Genomic DNA, 20,717 nt, shown 5'->3' on the forward strand with positions numbered 1-20,717 from the left:
GTCCCCACACACACAAAAATCAGCCTCCTTAGTACCTTTGTTCAAGCACTGAGCCTAGCAACGACAGGCCAAAGAGAGTGAACTTTGCACCCGAGGAAGCAAGATCCATAACTGTGCTCTCTGGAAGAGTCTCCCAGAGTTGCCCCCTTGTTAACTTTTAGGAAGCCTTCTGATGAAACGTTTTGGAGGAGGTTATGTCTGTTCGATGTATTGACATGAGATATTGAGTGAGCTTTTTTAAGGGTCTCTTATTTGTGCAAAGTTCTTATTGTTAATTTCGGTGGCTTTAAAAATTGCATTCTCTGCTGCCCTGACATATCATTTGCCTTTTTTGGCATATGTTGTGATCTGCCTTTAGCCTCTTTGGAGGGAATTGAAATGCAAATGTTTTTTTTTAATTAAAGAAAAACCCACTATTTTAAATAAAAACCCATTAAGCTTGAAGCATATGCAATTTACTAGCTTGAAACATACGCAACTTACTAGCTTGCACCAGATGCAAAGAAATTATTCTCAAGTCCAGTTTGTAGAATAAATCAAGCCCTCCCCCCACAACGCTGGCACAGTTCTTGGTGTTTTTCCAGGAGTCCGGAGAATCACTGGACTTCACTGCTTAATGGTGCCTCAGATCACCTTTGGAAGGCTGGTTTTATCATTTAGGTGGCAGTTGGTGTCTCTAACTGGAACGAAAAATAGACTTAAAGCGTGTGCCTGTGCGCAGAAACTCACTTGGTGTTATGAACTAATGTAAAATATTTTCAGGGAGATGCTTGCCTTGTAATATATGTGAGCATTACAGATTTATATTTTGAGCCAAGTCATTACAGATTCATTAGTATCATTAACTGAGAAGGTAAAGATGGCTTGTGTAGGATGGTAATCACACCTTAATCTGCATTTACATCTTTAAAAAAAAACAATTTGCAGTTTGTAAGGGTCATGGCTCACAATCATATGAAAGGTAATTACATTGGGAGTTTAAGTGCAGTGTTCGTGTGTTATCAGTCTCTCTAGTTTGTCACTTTGCAGCTTTTCACTGTACCCAGAAGTTTAAATTAGTAGCTTTTTAGAATGCAGGTGGGGGCAGTGCTATAGAGAGAGCAGCAGTCAACTATATAAGCCCATAGGGCTTATATGGTTGACTGCTGCTCTCTCTATAGCACTGCCCCCACCTGCATTCTAAAAAGCTACTAATTTAAACTTCTGGGTACAATGAAAAGCTGCAAAGTGACATACTTACTGGGCTTATATGCTTATAAGCATATAAGTCTGAAGTGGTGCAGCTTAGATCACACCAAGGTGAGAGGCTTCTGGTGTTCTCTGCCAATCACTGAGCAACTTTAGAAATGGGAATGCAGTTGTCTTTTGGAAACCAATTTTGCCTTAGGTTTACATTTTTGAAACACACAGAAACTTTCTAAACATCCCCAAATAGTATGCTATTAAGTGTGTGACATTTTGAATTGCCAGCTGGATTTTGAGGACTCTAAACAAAATTACATTGCAACCATATAATCTAGTACTCCCCACTCTCACCAACTGAATATTTGGTGAACTGTAAATCCTGTTTCCAGAAAGATCAAAAGCTCATTAGGTCCATGTTCAATAAACTACCGGGGTGGTGTTTCTCTTTCTCTGTGTCCGTTGTGACTCTCCTGCCTCCGCCCTTCCTCTCTTAAGACATTAAATTCATTTGTGGACCTTGTCAAAACTGAAACAGAGGTGTAGTATGAAACTGCAGAGATTCACTGAAGGATTATTGAATTGTGTTCCATCAGAACTGGACTGTGACTAAGGGATCCTCCTGGACCTTTAAAGTATTGTATAGCAGGCGAAATTCATTTGGCTGAGCAGTACAAGCTGCCATTTGTACTATGGAGGGCTGTATGTGTTGAATTTTTGCCTCTTACATAGCCTTTAAAGCTGCAGGAACCTTCTTCCAAATAAAGCACCGTATGTAGTGATGGACATAATGCTTTCAAAGCATTGGAACTTTCAACCCTGACTCCTTAATGTGTTATGCTCCTATGTATTTCTAGTCTTTTGCTTCACTCATCAAGGTACCAGAAGTTTGTGCTAGGTAACATTTCAAACTGCTTGGTGCCATTTATTTTCTCTCATATTTTGAAAGTCTCTTCCCTGATTCTTCTGTGTTAACTTCAGTGGATTTGAAGGTGGTGTTCCTCACCTAGCATGTACTTTCCTCCCCCCACCCCAAGTTCTCTTTAATACACAGAACTTGGGAGAGGGAAGGAGATACTTGGGTTGGGAAGGGGTGTCTGGTAGATGGGAAGGCTCATTTTTCCCGGGTAAGAGAACTTAGTCTTTGGGAAATGGGCTATGCTGACTGTGTCCTGTTTTCAAAGGAACCCTTTATAGTAATACTGACTTTTAAAATTATTTTTTGTACATGGCACAGGCTAAATGTTTTTGACAGTCATTTCATTGGAAAGGGGGAAACTTGCTCCTAAAATATTCAGTCAACAAGATGATGGAACTTACTCACTTCATGTTTTGTTTTTTGGTGTTGACCGGGTTCTCTAAATAAGAGGATGCACACCTAAAGTAATCGTTATGCTTTTGCATTAATTTTATTTAAATAGTTCCTTTTTATTCAGAAGCTTGAGTTACTTCCAGTGTTGTATCAGTTGAATGCATTTGTACACTTGTCAGGTGCTTGGTTAACTTCTTGGTCTCAAAACTGTGGGGTAGCTCTTCAGGTCAACGAGAATGTAGGTCCTGACCCTGCCTTCTGAGTGCTGTTGAGGGCACATTATACTTCCAGGCTATTATTGAATGGAACCGATGATTTAAAAAAAAAAAACCTTTTCCTGCTGCAGAAAATGTCCACATTATGTTTTATCTTTAGGACAGTTCCAACCCATGCAATAAGGGAAACCTATGACCAGGTAAACACACACATCCCTATCTGTCAACCACAGCTTCCAAGTAAGATGAGTAGTCTGTCTGGCATTGCTGTTTAGTGTATTTGTAAAAGTTCTGTTACTTTCAGTTGAGCCATACTTAACAATGGCAGAAGGATTCCGTTTTGTGTTTGTCTTCAACTTTGAAATACTCATGGCTACCAAACAGTCTGTAACTGACAGCAAAAATGCTGAAGGGGAGAAAATAAAAGAAACTGATATGTTCAAAGTCTTGTAATTTTGAAATCAATGCATTTTTTCTTATTTTTTTCCTTTTCTCCTTTTTTTCTTTTTAAATTTATTAGAAACATTTAATCTTACAGTAAAAGAAAAAGGAAAAAACTGAGATATAACATTACTTTAAAAAAATCAAATACTGGTGATACAAATTATTTAAAAACAAAACAAAACTAAAACAGTTCTAATAACTAAAATACCCATAGCACTTAATCAAACAATACTCTTTTTGTCTAACTAAAATCTGCATTATTATTACATCACTCCCTCTCTACAATTTACACATTAGAATGCTTTCTCCAGCCTTAAAATTGTTGAATTCCAGCGAGCATCAAATTCTTTGGTATTTTTATCGTTATTATAATACCTCAGCTTAATTGAAATCAATGCATTTTTGTAGGTTGTAATTGCAAGATAAGAAAGTTCCAGAACAAGTGAAAAATGGCAGTTCACTTTAGCATCTGCCATTTGTATGAAAAGCCAATACAGGTTTACTTCCATTCAGCTAAATAATACATAATAGTTGCCACAGACTTTTGATCAGGATCATGTTTCTCTATACTACTGGTTATCTGCCTTGAGTCTTTGGAGAATGACAGGATAAAAACATTTTAATAAATTAGATGACGGAATTATGTACTTCAACAAAACAGTCTTGCATGTCTGGTTTGCCCTTCAGATGTTTGACCAAGGAAGCTACTTTTCCATGGGTTCATGAAATGATGATGCTATAACGTTTGAGAGGGCCCACCATCATATGGATGGGGCCAATTGTGCAGGTCCTTACCACATAGTTATTACTTGGCTTGGCAACCAGTGTGTTGCAAAGCCATAATGCAGTTGGGCCCCACCAACATAATTATGGGGCTTTAAATGTAATAGAAGCACCATTGGATGAACCCACGGAGAAGCAACTTCCACACTGCTGGTGTAACAGCTAAAGGGCATCTGAGTACAAACAAAATAAGAAAACTGGTTTCTTTTTTTAAAAAAAAACCCTATAAAAATAAGTTAAAATATTTGTATAATTGCAGGTTACCAAGTTATGCCTAACCAGCAGCAAAACTACCAGGGTTTAATTGGCGTCCAGCAATCTCAAAACCAAAACCTAGTCAGTGGCCAACCCAACAACATTGGAAACCAGATCCAAGGCGTGATTGTCCCGTATCCTCCCGTGCCATCTTATCAGGTAAGCTTGTGATTTTCAGGCTCCAAGGTGACCGGTAGTCAGAACTATGGAGTTTGAGAACTTCTGAAAGAAGATTATTATGAACTTATGCGACCTTTTTGAATTGAGTTGGGTGGATGAGAGATAATTTTGGTTTATATATAAAAATTTTGTGATTATCAACTTAGATTTCAAACATTGATGAAATTTTCTCTGCTTGCCTCCCAGAGATGATCTAAAGCATTACAAGAAGCTGTCATGTGATCCTGCTTTTAGAAAACTGACATACTGAAACATAGTACTTCATTTGCTTTTTGTGTATTAGTATCCTTTAGCAGGCATTCCCCTGGCACTTCCTCATCATACCTCTGCTGTCTCGATTGAAATGTAGCCAAACTATGGCTGTTATCGCACTAGGTATTCCCAGCGATGTATCAAGAGTTTGGAAATGTTATAAAAAACATCGCTTTAAAAGGGTTTTTGGATGCCACGGCTAAAAAATGGTTGGAAGACATCTTCACAGCTAAAGGGGCCAAACAAAGTGCGAACAGTATTTTTTATAACAGTTTCAAACTCTTAATACATCGGTGGGAATACATAGAAAGTGTGAACAGTATTTTTTATAATGTTTTCAAACTCTTAATACATTGCTGGGAATACCTAGTGCGGTAACAGCCTATCTCTTAAAGTAAGAAACCTGATCACTTCTTTTCTTACAATGAAATACCTTAAGTCACATATGGATTTGTGACCAGTTCAGGTAATAGGGGATGTGAAGGACCTTTTCCTGAGAGCTGCTACCAGAAAGAGGGTAGACAGTCTTGACCTTGATAGCCTAATGGTCTAATTCATTATAACGCAATCGCATGAGAAATAAGCCTCCAGAGAGAAACTTTAGGCCACAAGGAAGATGGTATTATGTGCCTGCATGTCTGCACCCCAAGCAGTCTCATTTGTAGAGACTTAGGAGATGAGATGTGTGCAGCAGTTCATGAAGAAGAGGAGGAGCTTGTAATGGGTCCTGTGAGACCATGGAAAATCTTCTGTGCTATCTTATATGTTGTGATTAGGGTCCAAGCATCATTTCTTTGTTCGTACAAACTTGTAATGCAGGACCTTCCATTGCAGTCCAGTCCCATCAACATAACCTCGTGAATCATGAAAAGAAAGAAAAAAACTGTTTCTAAAATTGCATTAATGGACCACATCTTGATAATGAGCACACACCCCACTGGGGCCTGGTTACGCTCATCTGTTCTCTCTTATTTCCATTGGTGCTTGGCTATGGTGCTATGTCTGGTTATCATTGTTCTGGTAAACCTGTCTCTACTTTGTACCACTTCAGGGTGCCGGTTGAGACTCAGGTGACTGAAGCCTCTGCATGTTGAAAACTAGATCGAATGCTAGGCTAGAATCCTTCTCTGAATCCTGTTTTTCAATGTGAAGGGAATTGTTTGTATATAGATGCAGTTGGTCAGATGAGTACCTACCTGCCATCTGAAGCAGTGTAAGCCAGACATCGGTTTCTCACCTTAGTGCAAAGTAGGCCTAATGCCTTTGGCTACAATTACATTATTCTGCTTTGTTTTGCTTTGGACTTTTCCCTCCACCATTGTGCCACTGCATCATGTGCCATGTTGAAAAGCAAATTTATCGGATGTGTCTCCCTGTGCTTCCAATCTTTAGGTTTCAATGGCTCAAGGTTCCCAAGGAATGTCACAGCAGACATATCAGCAGCCAGTTGTTATTCCCGGTCAGTCTAATCAAGGACTACCCACATCAGGCATGCCAGTTTATTACAGTGTTATTCCATCTGGACAACAAAATAATTTAAGGTGAGTCAGACTTGGTCCTCAGTAGCTCTGCTTATTTACAAGGACTCTTAATACAATTTCGCTTACGGGTGGCACTAGGTTTTTATGTCTATGGAACAAAATTTCATTAAAAAGATATGACAAGCTCTCATGGTAGTGAGCAATGCAAATAGTAGGCTAAGATGTCATCTCATGCTTTGATCATACTGAGTTTAGTGGCTGTCCAGTTGCTCTTGGATCTAAGTATTTGCAGTTCTTGAGCTGGTTAAATATTAAAATTATTTTAAATTCCCAGCAAATTTGTCTTTAAGACTTAGTCTCTAAGTCTTTAAGACTTTAACACTTAGGCCTTGGAGCTGTCTTGTCATTTCTAGTTGGGGTTTTTTTTTGTCCTTGGTCTACTTGGCATTATCTGTACGTATCCTCAGTGCTGATCTTCTCTTTTCAATGGCTAAGAACTCATCACCATCAAAATTTATTTCAATACAAAATCAGCTCCTGAAGATTAACAGATAGTTAAAATGAAAGTAAACACGTATGATATGGCAAATGTAAGATAGTACACATAAACTGAGAGGAAAACAGAGAAGAATTAAGCCCTTCCCCATCAACCAGACATCGCTAAGCCTTAGTCAGTTGCTTTTGTATCCCACATGCCCACAGACAAAATTTAGCAACTTTATAAGTTATCTCCTGAGAAGGCTAAGAACTCACCAGTAACATGAGTGGTGGTGTTGTTTAATGTAAGCGCCATTTCTAGGGGTATGACTTTATTGTGGGACTTCTGTTGGGAAAAAGGTAGGATGTGGCAGAGAAAAGAACTGAAGATATAGTAGAAAAGTATGGAGCAGAAAAGGAAGCTGTGGCAAGCACAGAAATTATGCCTGATATCTAGGAGGCTGTTGGCTTAAACTTGCTTTAGTATCTTGATTTGAGAGCCAGTGTGGTGTAGTGGTTAAGAGCGGTGGTTTGGAGCGGTGGAGTCTGATCTGGAGAACCGGATTTGATTCCCCACTCCTCCACATGAGCGGCGGAGGCTAATCTGGTGGACTGGATTTGTTTCCCCACTCCTACACATGAAGCCAGCTGGGTGACCTTGGGCTAGTCACACTCTCAGCCCCACCTACCTCACAGGGTATCTGTTGTGGGAAGGTGATTGTAAGCCGGTTTGAGTCTCCCTTAAGTGGTAGAGAAAGTCGGCATCTAAAAACCAACTCTTCTTCTTCCCCCCCCTTAAATAAAAATGGGGGGTGTTCCTGGAAACTGCACTGGGTCCCTGTTTTTGTGCTGTGCAGCTTGTACATGTGTCCCTAGAGATTGTCAGCAGGGATACTTGGCGTGCGATACTTTCAACAGAAACTGCTATATTTTTCTTTCCTCGGTGGAATGGTTCCAGATTCCCATCACCCGCAAAATGCGTGCAAGCACGCACACAGAATGAAGACTTACTGATTTAAATATTGTTTTAAATGAAATGAAACTCCACTTTAAAAGAGCTGCAAAACCACTTCACAACATCATACATCAAACCTGTAATGGCATAAAAGAATCAGGTTGTAACCACTTCACTGATGAAGGGGCGGGTAGCCATGTGGCACCAAAACTGTCAGACAACCAGCGTTGCGTTTATCTGCCTCCTTTTGGAAAACGGACAGGACCTGTTCTCCCGAGCTCGGTCCTAAAAGAGACTTGTGCATCGATCAGTATCGATGTGCAAAAGCATTGTCATTGTGGCTTAACAATTTGGCTGTAGTCCCAGAACAAGTAGGCAAGATGACTGATGGGGGTCATTGTCTTACGTTGAGCCTGTAGGTGGCCTGTTTGAGCATGTGTGATGTCTGAAATATTTCCATTTGCAACCAGCTAAAATGGAAAAAATGAAGACTGCTTCTTGCAATAACTTTTAATCTTAATCCAGAAGAGTGGTGCTGCTGTCAAAGCTTTCTTGTCACCTTTCATTTTTCTTTTATGACAGCTCTTCCATTATCCCAGCATCACTGAGATTGCTCTGTCCTCAGTTTTGTTCTGTTATACACATTTCCTTGTGTACAAAGGAAAGAAATGCACAAAATCCGTTTTGTTTGAATATTGATAGATTTAACAGCAGTTGATACTGAAGCTATTTTTTTTTAAAGGAATAAGACTATTGGGATAAAATATTGCGAACTAATTTAGTCTCAGAACTAATTATATTTCAGATCAGTTTATGGAAAGCATGTTCGCATCAAATCTGTTTGTACTTTTCCATTATCATGTTCACAGATTCTCATAGTGAGATTGCTGAGACATACTTATAAAACATATAGGGCTGGAGCGTAATTCCAGCAAATGGAAGGAGCTTACACAAGAGTGGGAGAGGGATTCTACCTGATTTCTTCAATCCTCTACCCGTACACCAGCCTGCTGCACCTCGTGACATATTGTACATGAAAGTTCCCTGATCTCAGCAGGGGCTTTTAGAGAGGCTTAGGGAAAAGTGGAAGATTCATTTCCCCAAGCTCCTCCTGTTTTGCAGGAGTCAGGTCATCTATGGCTAGCACAAATGTAGTATTTATCCAGTTTTCCATTTTGTTCAAACCTGGAATCTTAAGTTTGCAGAACCCCCAAATCACAAACCATAGTTTGACCATGGCTTGTAATTCTGGTTTAGTGGGGAAATGCAAATCATAGTTTGCCAAACAAAATTTTTAAAACGTGTTTTCCCAACAGCTGCAAAGTGTAGGTAGGCAAAGAGGCTGCATGCCCTTCTTCTAACACCAAGCTATGTTTTGGCAACATATCTGAATCCAGGCTAGTGTGAGTTATCAAGAAGAGGCCATTGCTACAACTGGATTCATTCCAAGGACTAAAAAATCAGTGATAGTTAAGAAAACAATTATTGTTGTTCCAGCAATATTCAGAGTTGTTGATGTGGTTACTAGCAGTGAAAAATAGTGAAATAGACAACTGTTTTTCTTTCTATGAGATTAACAAGATACAAAAGTAGGGCGTGTTAGGGTTTTGTTTTTTAAGATGGCCAATCCTAAGTTTTTCTGGTACACTTTTATCCTGCCCTTCCTCCAAGGAGCTTAGAGCAGCATATACGAACTTCCATGCCCCAGTTTAGCTTCACTACAACCCTGAAAGGTAGGTTAGAATGAGAGTAGGGTGGGCGCAGCAGCAGCAGCAGTAGTTAGAGCGGTTCCTCAGTGGAACAGGCTTCCTTGGGAGGTGGTGAGGTCTACTTCCGTGGAGGTTTTTAAGAAGAGGTTAGATGGTCATCTGTCAGCAATGCTGATTCTATGACCTTAGGCCAATGATGAGAGGGAGGGCATCTTGGCCCTCTTCTGGGCATGGAGTAAGGGTCACTGGTGGTTTGGGGGTGGGAGGAGGTAGTTGTGAATTTCCTGCATTGTGCAGGGGGTTGTACTAGATGACCCTGGTGGTCCCTTCCAACTCTATGATTCTAGAGTATATTAGTGGCCCAAATTCACCCAGAAAGTTTCATGCAACATGAGGACTTGAATGCAGGTCTCCATGGTTCTAGTCTGACATGCCACTCTGGCATTTAGGTATCTCTGGGCATGTTACTGCCAAAACAAATCCCCTGATTTCTAGAGGAAGATCTTGTACTGTACACACATTGCTCATGAAGACGTAAGCGGTTCCTCAGGGGGGATGAAATTCTTTAACTTGGCCTGTTCAGGTAGTTTTTATAGAGCATGTAGCCTGTTGTCATTCTGATGGAGTGCCACTCAGTAGTTCTTCTCCTCCAGGAAGTAAGGTCAACAGAGCTCAGTCTCTTCCCATAGCAGTGCTGTGGGTTTCTAAATCAGTGTGAATTGACTTATTCCATAATGGTCAAGTGCGGGGGGGAGTAGTGTATCCGTAGGCAGGGCTACATATGCTTGTGGTTTCGCTGTGGGACCGTGGTATTGAACACAGAGTTAAGAGAAGACTGATAAGAATGCTTTCAGTTGGTTTGTGCACATGAGAGGGGATTCTAAGCATTATTTTGGGAAGCTGAACAGGACTGCAGTGTCCTTGATAGCTTCCTGCCCTTTGATTTTCCCACAAAAGCAGAATAAAATAAAATTTGAGGCCACCTTGGTTCAGTTATGACAAGGTGTATATACGGTACCTTTTAAAAAGCATTTGTGCCTGTAGGTTGTTCTTGTATCAGTTCTTTTTGATTATTTAGGATTCCTTTGAGCTTAGTGCACCTTGCTTTTGAAAACTACTTTTATTTTCTTTAAAAGACAGCCATTTGCCATCAACACATTATTGGAATCTTCAAAGCTTGGTCACCTTTCCAAAAGTCACTCCATGAGTAATCCACAGGGAAATGAGAGAGAGCAAAATAGAATCCTCCCCCCATGGCAAATGTTCCATTCATATTTAAATATGTTAATTTATATTTAAGTAGCATTCATTTTCCCTTAGAACAGAAAGCACACACATCCCTGATTAATTATAAATTGACACATCACAGCTAAGGTGAGAGACACTAACGTGTCCTTGGAGATGCCAGCCAAAGCAGTAGTCTGTGCTAAGGATGGTTAACATCTTTAAGCTGGAGAGGAGGGGAGTAGGGATGAAGTAGCTAGTTTACCCCACCTGTAGCCATTTTGCCGGGCCTGGAGAAATGAGAACGTGCCTGCCAGTTAAAGCTTTCTGGAACCAGCCAGATTCTTTCCCCTCATTAATATGTAGAGCCTTTGGGAATATTGAAATGTTGCAGCAAGTGCAGAAAATGTAATGCTGAAGTGTACAGTGTAAAGTTGTTTTTTCCCTCCTCCTGCAGTTCCTCAGTAGCGTATCTGCAGCCTCCAGGATCGGAGCCGATACAGTTTCCTAGAACAACATCGCCCTGTAACTCCCAGCAACTCCAAGGACAACAGTGTGCAGGTGTGAAAAGGAAATCTTGGGGAAAAATTGAGCTGAAGTCCTTTTCTTTCTGGTGGAGGGTCAGACCTTATATATACGCATTAAATTTGGTACATTAATCCTGCTTCATTTGTTTCAGTGCAACCTTTTTTCTGCAGTTGATTCACCACTTGTTCCGGTTGATTGGTTTTGGTTGCACCTTACCATAATTAGTTGCATTCCTGCAGCTGATCCCACTGTCTTATGTAGTCAGAGGGCAAAATCAGCTGGTTTGGCCCTTCTTGTGAAGTGCCTTTTTCTGAAGGTTCCCACTAAAAAGGTAAAGGTCCCCTGTGCAAGCACCAGGTCATTCCTGACCCATGGGGTGACGTCACATCCCGACGTTTCCTAGGCAGACTTTGTTTACGGGGTGGGTTACCAGTGCCTTCCCCAGTCATCTTCCCTTTACCCCCAGCAAGCCGGGTCCTCATTTTACCGATCTCGGAAGGATGGAAGGCCGAGTCAACCTTGAGCTGGCTACCTGAAACCAACTTCCGTCGGGATCGAACTCAGGTCGTGAGCAGAGCTTGGACTGCAGTACTGCAGCTTACCTCTCTGCGCCACTGGGCTCCTTGAGGGTACCCACTACATCCTGTTAAAAGTGAATGGATGAAGTCCACTACAAGTGCTTTGGTAGATTACTTCCATGATGCCGCACTATGATATGGCGACTCTACAGAACGTTTCACAGGGTTTTTGGTATCAGTATTTCAACTCAATCTGGAATACTGCCTCTGTAGTAAGCATTGATAGTGAAAGTAAGCATTATGCAGAATATATTTGGATTTGGTTTTTGGTAGAACCACTAGGATTCTTATTGTAGGAGCACTGTATGAACACAAGAAAACAGACCCTTTTTTTCCCTGAAGGATAATTATTTAATATAAAATCATACAACACATGCAGTGATATGAGAGAATGTGAGCAGACCATGTGTAACTACAAATGTACAACAGTGTATAGCTAGAAATGGGGGCACCGGTATTCCACCTAGATGGCTGAATAGAAACTCTTTCTGTATCAGTTTTGATGTGGACCATATTTTATTTAAATTTTCTAATACCATTCCAGAGAACTATTAGTACTTCATGTGAAATATTAGATATTCTCTGGCATTAAGAGGGTACCAAATAAAGACAGTCCTCTGAAAATTTCTAATTAACATTGGGATTTTGGAGAGAATATACTACATATTCCCCCTGAGTTAGATTTACAGTACAATCCTGAGTGGGGGGAGTAGTTAGGAAGTACCCCCCAAAAACAACCCCCTATGAAACTGCTCCATAGGGTTTCACAGGGCTACACCTGCCTTTTTGCTGACACAAGTTCACGCCGGCTAAAGGGGGCGTTCCCAGGTCAAAAGGGCTGGGCAAGCCCCCTTTGATGCTGGCGCAAGCCCTTGTACCAGGGAAATGCAGTACCGGCGGCTGAGCTGCACGCTGGCATAAGTGTCCCTGCGCCAGTGTTAGTGCCAGTTTAACTGGTGCAAGTGGCACTCATGCGGGTGCAGGGCTCATGCTGGCTCCTGTGCCAGTTCGCGCCCCCCTTTCAGGGTTGCTCTTAGAGTCAGTGGCCTGCAGTTCTCTTAACAGCTGTTTTAGGCATTAGTATTTATACTGCTTCACTGCAAGCATGTTAAGAAGTGGTTGGAAGGTCTGTAAAATGGCTTTTGGCTTTCTATCCAATCATTTCCCGAAAAAGCCGTGAGATGCATGTCCTTGTCCTCTGCTGTAGAAATATGCAGAATGAACTTGCTGTCTTTACTGATAGATAATTTATTTACGGCCCTTAGCCAGATAAAACATTTATGGCCCTTAGCCAGATAAAACAAGATAAAACACGAAACATGGACTAATAAATTCTTACAAGCAAAGAATTACAGTCTAAGTCTTATAACACTAAAAAAAAAAATTACAACCGAGACACATCTGTCAATTGCGCTAAGAGGCTGTTCTATGGCATCGAATTTTCATTGCTGCCATGCAAAATTTCGCAACCTGAAGAGTGATTGAGGGATTATCCCCTGGTAGAAGTGTCTCAATCCTTTCTCCTGCCCTGTCAGGTCCCATTCTTAATAAGAGGGGCTCAATAAACTTCGAGTGGGGTAATGTATAAAAATTGCAGTTCAGGAGGGCATGCTCAATAGTTTCTAAGTCCCCTGATTTGCAGGGGCAGAATCTGTCCTCCCAGGGTATCTTCTTAAATTTCCCCTCTAGCATAGCAGAAGGTAAGGCTGCACATCTGGCCAGGGTAAAGGCCTTTCTATAATTATTTATCTCTAAATAGTGGATGGCCCAGGCTAGCCTGATTTCGTCAGATCTCAGAAGCTAAGCAGGGTCAGCCCTGGTTAGTATTTGGATGGGAGACCACCAAGGAATACTAGGGTTGCTGGGCAGAGGAACGCACTGGCAAACCACCTCTGTTAGTCTCTTGCCATGAAAACCCCAAAAGGGGTTACCATAAGTCGGCTGCGACTTGACAGCACTTTACACACACACACAAATAGTGGAGATAGGCTGCTGGTGCTAGGATGTATTTAGAATGGAAGGGTGCCATGAATAGAAGCGCCCTTGCTAAATCTGCTTGTCTCTCTATGTCTTTAATCCTTTGGGATATAATTAACTTAGCTTGTTCCCACCCTAACTGAAGTAGTGCTAGGGGTGTAAAACCCAAATTATTTAATTTGTCTTCTATGGCTATCACCCATTTTGACCTAAAGGTGTCACAAAGGATCAGTGGGAGAAGGCCCTTAGGGTTGAAGTTAATTTTTAGCCAGAGATAAATTGAGGACAGGACAATCCTTGCCTCCACCTTCACCATGCCAGTTTCTAAACGGATCAAAGCATTTGGAACACATCTTGGTTGTCTTTACTGAATTGTTACAGAATTCACTTTATGGCTCTTTCATCAGCCAACTGACATTTTTTGAAAGTAGTCTTCAGCATTTGCTTTCCTGCACTGCCTGTTCAAATTGCATTATTACCTAATTCTTAGCGTTCAGGAAGGTGTAGTTTACAAATGTAAACCTCTTTATTTCCTAATCTAATTTTTGCAGTAGCACCACCACCAGGAGGAGGAATGGTAATGATGCAACTCAATATCCCCAGCAATCAGCCTCGACCCCATTCACCCCCCCAGTGGAAACAAAATAAATACTATTGTGACCATCAAAGAGGGCAGAAGTCAACAGATTTTGGTGCTTTGGACAGCTCTACACAGGTATGCCTTGCCCTATGTATTGAAGACTTCAGCCTTAAAAAAAAAATCTTTCTTTTTAAACATTTGAGAAATGTTGCGGCTACTCAATTCATGGAATCATAGAATCATAGAGTTGGAAGGGACCACCAGGGCCATCAAGTCCAACCCCCTGCACAATGCAGGAAATTCACAACTAGCTACCCCCTCCACACCCCTAGTGACCAGAAGATGGCTAAGATGCCCTCCCTCTCATCATCTGCCTAAGGTCACAGAATCAGCATTGCTGACAGATGGCTATCTAACCTCTTCTTAAAAACCTCCAGGGAAGGAGAGCTTACCACCTCCCGAGGAATCCTTTGTTTTCTTGTTTGAACATTGTATTTATTGAAAACAGCTGAGAGACTTACAGCAGTAAATCAGCATTTTTAAAAGTGTTCTTTCTTTATTTGTGGGAGTTTGTTTCAGTACGTGTACATTGGCTTTTAGACACGTCCTGGTTCTGTGACTCCAGATGCTTCACCCATTGTAGGATTGGCTGGGGAAGCAGGAATAGGCTCAGCCGTACTGGCAGAAGAACAGGAAGGAGCAGAGCAGCAACAAGGAAAAAGAGACCCCAGCGTTGGGATCGATCCTAACAAGAGGGGGCTCCCAGGAAGCACCCTGTCCTAGTTCTATTATATAGGAAAAGAGGCAGAACGGTATTGTATATCTTCCAAGTTTTACAGTGCAATCCTAAGCAAAGTGACACCCTTCTAAGGCCACTGAACTTAACGCTCAGAAGAAATGCCAACTTTGCCTAGACTGCCGTTTCGTGCATCATAATCATAGTGCAGGTTCAAAGAAGCATCTCTTTGGAAGCACTGGATAAATATAGAAACTTGACTGTACTGAGTTTCCCATATAAATGGAAAAGGTTACCCCGCTCACGTATATTTTCTTTCTTTTCATCATAAAGTTACAGCACAGTCCACAAATAGGTAGTCCAGCTACCTCTCCAGCCCAGTCTCCAGCACCAGCTCAACTGTCAAACATGAAGAACATCCGTCCCACATTAACACCTCTTCCCCTTGTGGCCCCATTCTCTAGAACTTTCATCCCTGGACAAGGTAAGCACTTGAATTAGCGGCGGGCACTAATCTGGTGAACCGGGTTGGCTTCCCCACTCCTATGCATGAAGCCAGCTGGGTGATCTTGGGCTACTCACAGCTCTCTTAGATCTCTCTCAGCCCCACCAACCTCACAGGGTGTCTGTTGTGGGGAGGGGAAGGAAAGGTGATTGTAAGCCGGGATGATTCTTCCTTAAGTGGTAGAGAAAGTCGGCATATAAAAACCAACTCTTCTTCTTAAGAGTACGTTTTACTTTACTACAGGTTAAGGGGGGTGGGTGGTTACACCGAATCACAGTTAAGGGGGAAGGGTGGGTGGTTACACCAAATCACATTTTCCAGGGTTTTTTAAAAGTCTGATATCTTTGTGTTATACCTAATATGAGATCTCTGGTCAATTTCAAAACCTTACTTATTTTGTCCACCTACTGCTTGGGCTTTAGGCAAGTTAAAGGAGTTATTTTGTCAGTTTGATATCCTTTGTCCTCAAACACTATTTAAAGCCTTAGTCTTACAATAAACATACCTCTGCCTCCCCCCTCATCCTCCCACTCCCTATTAATTAACAGTTGTGACAAAGAGCAAAGATGAGGAGTCCTTGAAAAACACAGTGCTTTTGATGGGCTGGCTCCCTGTGACCGGTCTTATGGAAATGGCATTCCATTCTGCTTTTTGTAACCAAAGTTAGCAAATAGTCTGTTTTTGGAAAAAATGAAGATGGCAGAAGTTTAGAGTTTATGCTGAAACAAACATGTGGTTGGATCCATAGGATGTTTCCTGGCAATTATAAGCACTATTGTAAGCCAAAAGGAATGTTCCTGCCTCCCCTTCCTGCTATGGACCATTGAGGTCACTGAAATCATTGGGGGGAGGGGGGAGTGGAGACCCCCAGGAACGGTGTGAGGAGCAAAGAAGGGGGTCTGCTGTAGGAAGGGGGCAAGCAATGAAAATTCTCTATTGGCAGCAAACAACTTTTAGATTCAATCTTTTTTTTAAAGTATTTTAAACTGGGTCTTTAACAGTACCGCTGAGTCTTGAACAAGGGTTTTTTAAGTCTTTTTTTTTTAGGCTGTGTTGTAAATAGGAATATTCTTTGGTCATTGTTTTTGAAATCAGTGTGGAGTTTGCTTGTAGCAGTTTGCCTTTGTTACCTTGTAAATTATCTGGCTTCCCACGCAAAAAATGCTTCCTTTCAAGTTTCTCTAAAGTGCACCTTCATTGAAGTATTGTACTATGGAAATTTATTTAGATTTGACTTGTCAGTTTGTGAAAAAGCAGCTTTTAAGAGAATAAACTGTAATTGGGTTGACAGTCCCAGCGCTTTGGTTTGGAATCTTTGTCTTGTGCACATGTGTGTGTGTGTAAAGTGCTGTCAAGTCACAGCCGACTTATGGCGACCCCTTATGGGGTTTTCAAGGCAAGAGACTAACAGAGGTGGTTTGCCAGTGCCTTCCTCTGTATAGCAATTCTGGACTTCCTTGATGGTCCCCCATCTATATACTAACCAGGGCTGACCCTGCTTAGCTTCTGAGATCTGACGAGATCAGGCTAGCCTGGGCCATCCAGGTCAGGGCCTTGTGCACATACTTGGATCTTTATTGTGTATATACAGCAGATTGTATGTGATTGTTTATCTGAAAATAAATTTCTTTTCTGAAAACAAATTTCTTTCTGTGTCTTCAGGTGACACCAGATACCCATTGCTTGGTCAGCCACTGCAGTACAATCCTCCATCTCTGCTACATGGACACATAGCAGGCCCACAGGTGGGACAAAAAAACCACCACAGGAAAGACAGCCCCATGTATATGAGGAAATGAATGTTATATTAGAAATAAGTTGCTTTCCTGCTAAGGCATGTTGATGAAAACATTTTAAAGGAAAATGACCAAATGAGAAGGACATCATTTCCACATTGTACTGTTAACCATGCATTGAAGAGTATAAGTTATTTCCAAACAATTCAGTTAATGGCTTGGATCCAGCCGTAATTTCTGCTGAGAGACATAGAAGCATGAATTTCTCACCTGAAACCCAAAATACTCACTCAAAGCCTGCTCTTGAGGGACAGAGGCCCTTGGGAATAGCATGAGGGGGGAAGATGGTCTGCAGCTGAAAGGGGAAATTGGTAAAATCCACCCCACCGACTGCGTCTGCAGAAATGGTCTGCTGGATCCAACTCAGTGTTTCTCTTTCCTAGTGCAAGATGGATTTGTGGGGACTGAGTGCTGCATGAGCAACTGCAGAACTCAAAACAGGCCTTTAGATGCTAACCACAGTGTGTGCAAGAGAGTACACCATTGTAGCTAATATTGCAGAAATAGAATCATTCTTGGTCCTTGAAATACTATCGCGCTACTTGTGTTGCCTGACATGGTCATGTCCTTTTTGACCCATTCAGTCCAGGGTTTGGTGGGGGGGGTTGATGACTAGGATGAAAAGGCTTTCCTTGCCCTAGGTTAACAGTATACATTTTTCCTCTTAAGGGAGGAGCATTAACAGTGAGTCACTTGAATCCCAGAGAGGTGCATTCACTATGCTCCAATACAGTGAATGAGAGCCAGTGTGGTGTAGTGGTTTAGAGTGGTAGTTTGGAGCAGTGGACTCTGACCTGGAGAACCGGGTTTGATTTCCCACTCCTCCACATGAGCGGCGGAGGCTAATCTGGTGAACTGGATTTGGTTCCCCACTCCTGCACATGAAGCCAGCTGGGTGACCTTGGGCCAGTCACACACTTTCAGCCCCACCTACCTCACAGGGTGTCTGTTGTGGGGAGGGGAAGGGAAGGTGATTGTAAGCCGGTTTGATTCTTCCTGAAGTGGCAGAGAAAGTCGGCATATAAAAGCCAACTCTTCTTCTTCTTTGAAATGTATGTTGTTGTAAGCTGTCCCTCCTGCTGTTGAGTGAATTTATTTGCAAGGAATAACAGCAGTATACTCCTTGATCAGATTCAGATTGTTCTACATGTTTTCCCTAATAAAGGGAAGCAGCAGCATGGCAAGTGTATATGGGAGAGGGGGAGAAGAGGCAAATTTCAGCCTTGACTCTTTTTCTCCTCTGTATGTAGTGTCAGCCTGGAAGCAGACATGGGAACAGAGGAAGAAAACCAGCTAAGAAGGCTGCTTCAGCAGATCTTGGTGCGGGAGAACCAGGTGTGTGATTTATTGTGTAGCACTTCTCTTTGATGCATCTTAAGCAGCAGGAAAAGGTATATTGTGTGGATTTAGAATAATCTTTTAGATCATTGGTTCCCAACCAGGGGTCCATGGACCCCCAGGGGTCCGCGAGAACTAAATTAAGGTCCGCAAAACAAAGTTATAAACCCATAATAAATTAATATTTTCAATTAAAAGTTTTCTATTATAAAAATATATATTCAAATGTTATTCTAAATTTAATGTTTAACTAACAGTTATGATTAAAGTTTATTTTCAAATTCTCAGAATTTTATTTTGAACCTTGGGGTCCCTGCACCGATCAAAAAAGTCCTAGTGGTCCCTGGTCAAAAAAAGGTTGGGAACCACTGTTTTAGATGTTAAAAAGTACCCACTAGAGATGGCTAAATCCTAATGCATGGTGGCATCCAAGTACAAGAGCTTGGATCTAAGTCGCCTACTATGCCGTTAAATCAAAACTTTGGTCCATAATATCTGCTTATGCCATAGTTGGAATCTCACCTCAGTAGCATCTTTGTGTCAGTTATTGTGTCAGTTATTGTATATAGCTATAACTTTTGCACATCCTATTTTAAGCACTTTAATTGTGCCACATTGATAGCGGCTTAAACTTGGTGTGTGATTATCAGTAACTTGTGGCAAAACAGAACTCCAGCAGTTTTTAGCTGAACTTCTTAGTGACTGAGGAAGTCTTAAGGTATGGTAATGCACTACATCACTACATGCAGTACATTTTTTTAAGTAGCTGTCCCATTGACTTTCGTGAATGTTGAATGGCATAATCAGATCAGAATAGTAATAGGCCAAGGGACAAGGCAGTAACTGACTGCCAAGCAAACACAAAAAGGCATAGGTGGGTGTTTCTAAATAAACAGTTTATTGAGAGCCAGCGTGTGTAGTGGTTAAGAGTGGTGGTTTGGAGCAGTGGAGTCTGATCTGGAGAACCAGGTTTGATTCCCCACTCCTCCACGTGAGCGGCAGAGGCTAATCTGGTGAACTGGATTTGTTTCCCCGCTCCTACACACGAAGCCAGCTGGGTGCCCTTGGGCTAGTCACACACTCTCAGCCCCACCTACCGCACAGGGTGTCTGTTGTGGGGAGGGGATGGGAAGGTGATTGTAAGCCAGTTTGATTCTGCCTTAAGTGGTAGAAAAAGTCGGCATATAAAAACCAACTCTTCTTCTTCTACCGTGGGCCTCATCCAGTAAGCTCTCTTTAATCTTCCATTTGTCTTCAGTTGTAGGAAAAGTCTTGGAAATCACTGAACTGCCAGAAGGAATTACTCGTGCAGAAGCAGAAAAGTTATTTGGGGAACTTCTTAAAGTTGGTGCCAAGATTCGGTGGTTACGGGATCCACAGTCCGTACAAGTGCAGCAGCAGCACCACCATCGCTACTGCGGCAGTGGAGACAGTAATGTGAACGCTGAACCTTCCAAACTTAGTGACTTGGCATCTACATACACGGTTCTAGCAACGTTTCCAACAATGTCGGCAGCCCAAAATGCGTTGAAGAAACAGAGTAACTCACTGAACAAGTTTAGGCTGAGAACAAGCAAGAAGCACTACGACTTTCACATTCTGGAAAGGGCTAGTTCTCAATAGCAGCCACGCCATTGAACATTCAGCCTTTATTACTTCCATGCCCTTATCTCCTCTACTTGATTGGCTTGATGTTTATGGGTTTTTTTGTTGTCTTCATAAAGACTCCTTGGATGTCACAGTCTTTGAAGAATAAACCCAGTGATCCAGGTAGAAGGTGGGGGTGGGGGTTGCAGTTAAGTCATCAGCAGCTTCCCCCCAAAAAGAAGAAAAAAACCCTGCTGTGACATGAAACGGACAAGCAGCTTTCTCCGAAGAATGCTGTTAAAAATGCCCCTTTTGTAGTAGTTTCGTTTTATATTTCCGAATTCTTGTATCAGATCCAAAGCTCTGTTGTACAGCAAACATTTGTTCATAAGGAAAAAAACCCACATTCTTACCTGTATTTTGTAATCCCTTTGCACACAGCCAGCACACTTCTATCAGTTTAAGGGCAGGGATCTGGGAGGGGAGGGAAAGAGAGGAGAGTTCTGAAGGAATTCCACTGCATTTTGAACCTAAACATAGAAGGCAAGAAAAATGGCATATTTCTCTTCCCATCTGGTCCTCTTCCGATATAATGGAATCCAACAATAACTACTGAAAACCTT

The 20,717-nt window shown here is 41.8% G+C and overlaps 1 protein-coding gene across 5 annotated transcripts in view; it reads left to right on the forward strand.

Annotated features, from left to right (window-relative positions):
• R3HDM1 (R3H domain containing 1) overlaps positions 1-20,315 on the forward strand; it is an 83,523-nt gene extending 63,208 nt beyond the window's left edge. For all 5 annotated transcript variants that reach the window (XM_056861116.1, XM_056861117.1, XM_056861118.1 and 2 more), the window contains 8 exons: positions 4,196-4,350; positions 6,016-6,164; positions 10,927-11,030; positions 14,104-14,267; positions 15,202-15,352; positions 17,036-17,118; positions 18,420-18,504; positions 19,766-20,315. In XM_056861116.1, coding sequence (XP_056717094.1) covers positions 4,196-4,350; positions 6,016-6,164; positions 10,927-11,030; positions 14,104-14,267; positions 15,202-15,352; positions 17,036-17,118; positions 18,420-18,504; positions 19,766-20,130 — 1,256 coding nt within the window. In that variant the 3' untranslated portion in view covers positions 20,131-20,315. The remainder of the gene's footprint in view (positions 1-4,195; positions 4,351-6,015; positions 6,165-10,926; positions 11,031-14,103; positions 14,268-15,201; positions 15,353-17,035; positions 17,119-18,419; positions 18,505-19,765) is intronic.
• The last annotated feature ends 402 nt before the right edge of the window (positions 20,316-20,717 follow it).

Source organism: Euleptes europaea, chromosome 15, assembly GCF_029931775.1.
Source record: "Euleptes europaea isolate rEulEur1 chromosome 15, rEulEur1.hap1, whole genome shotgun sequence".
Taxonomy (NCBI): domain Eukaryota; kingdom Metazoa; phylum Chordata; class Lepidosauria; order Squamata; family Sphaerodactylidae; genus Euleptes; species Euleptes europaea.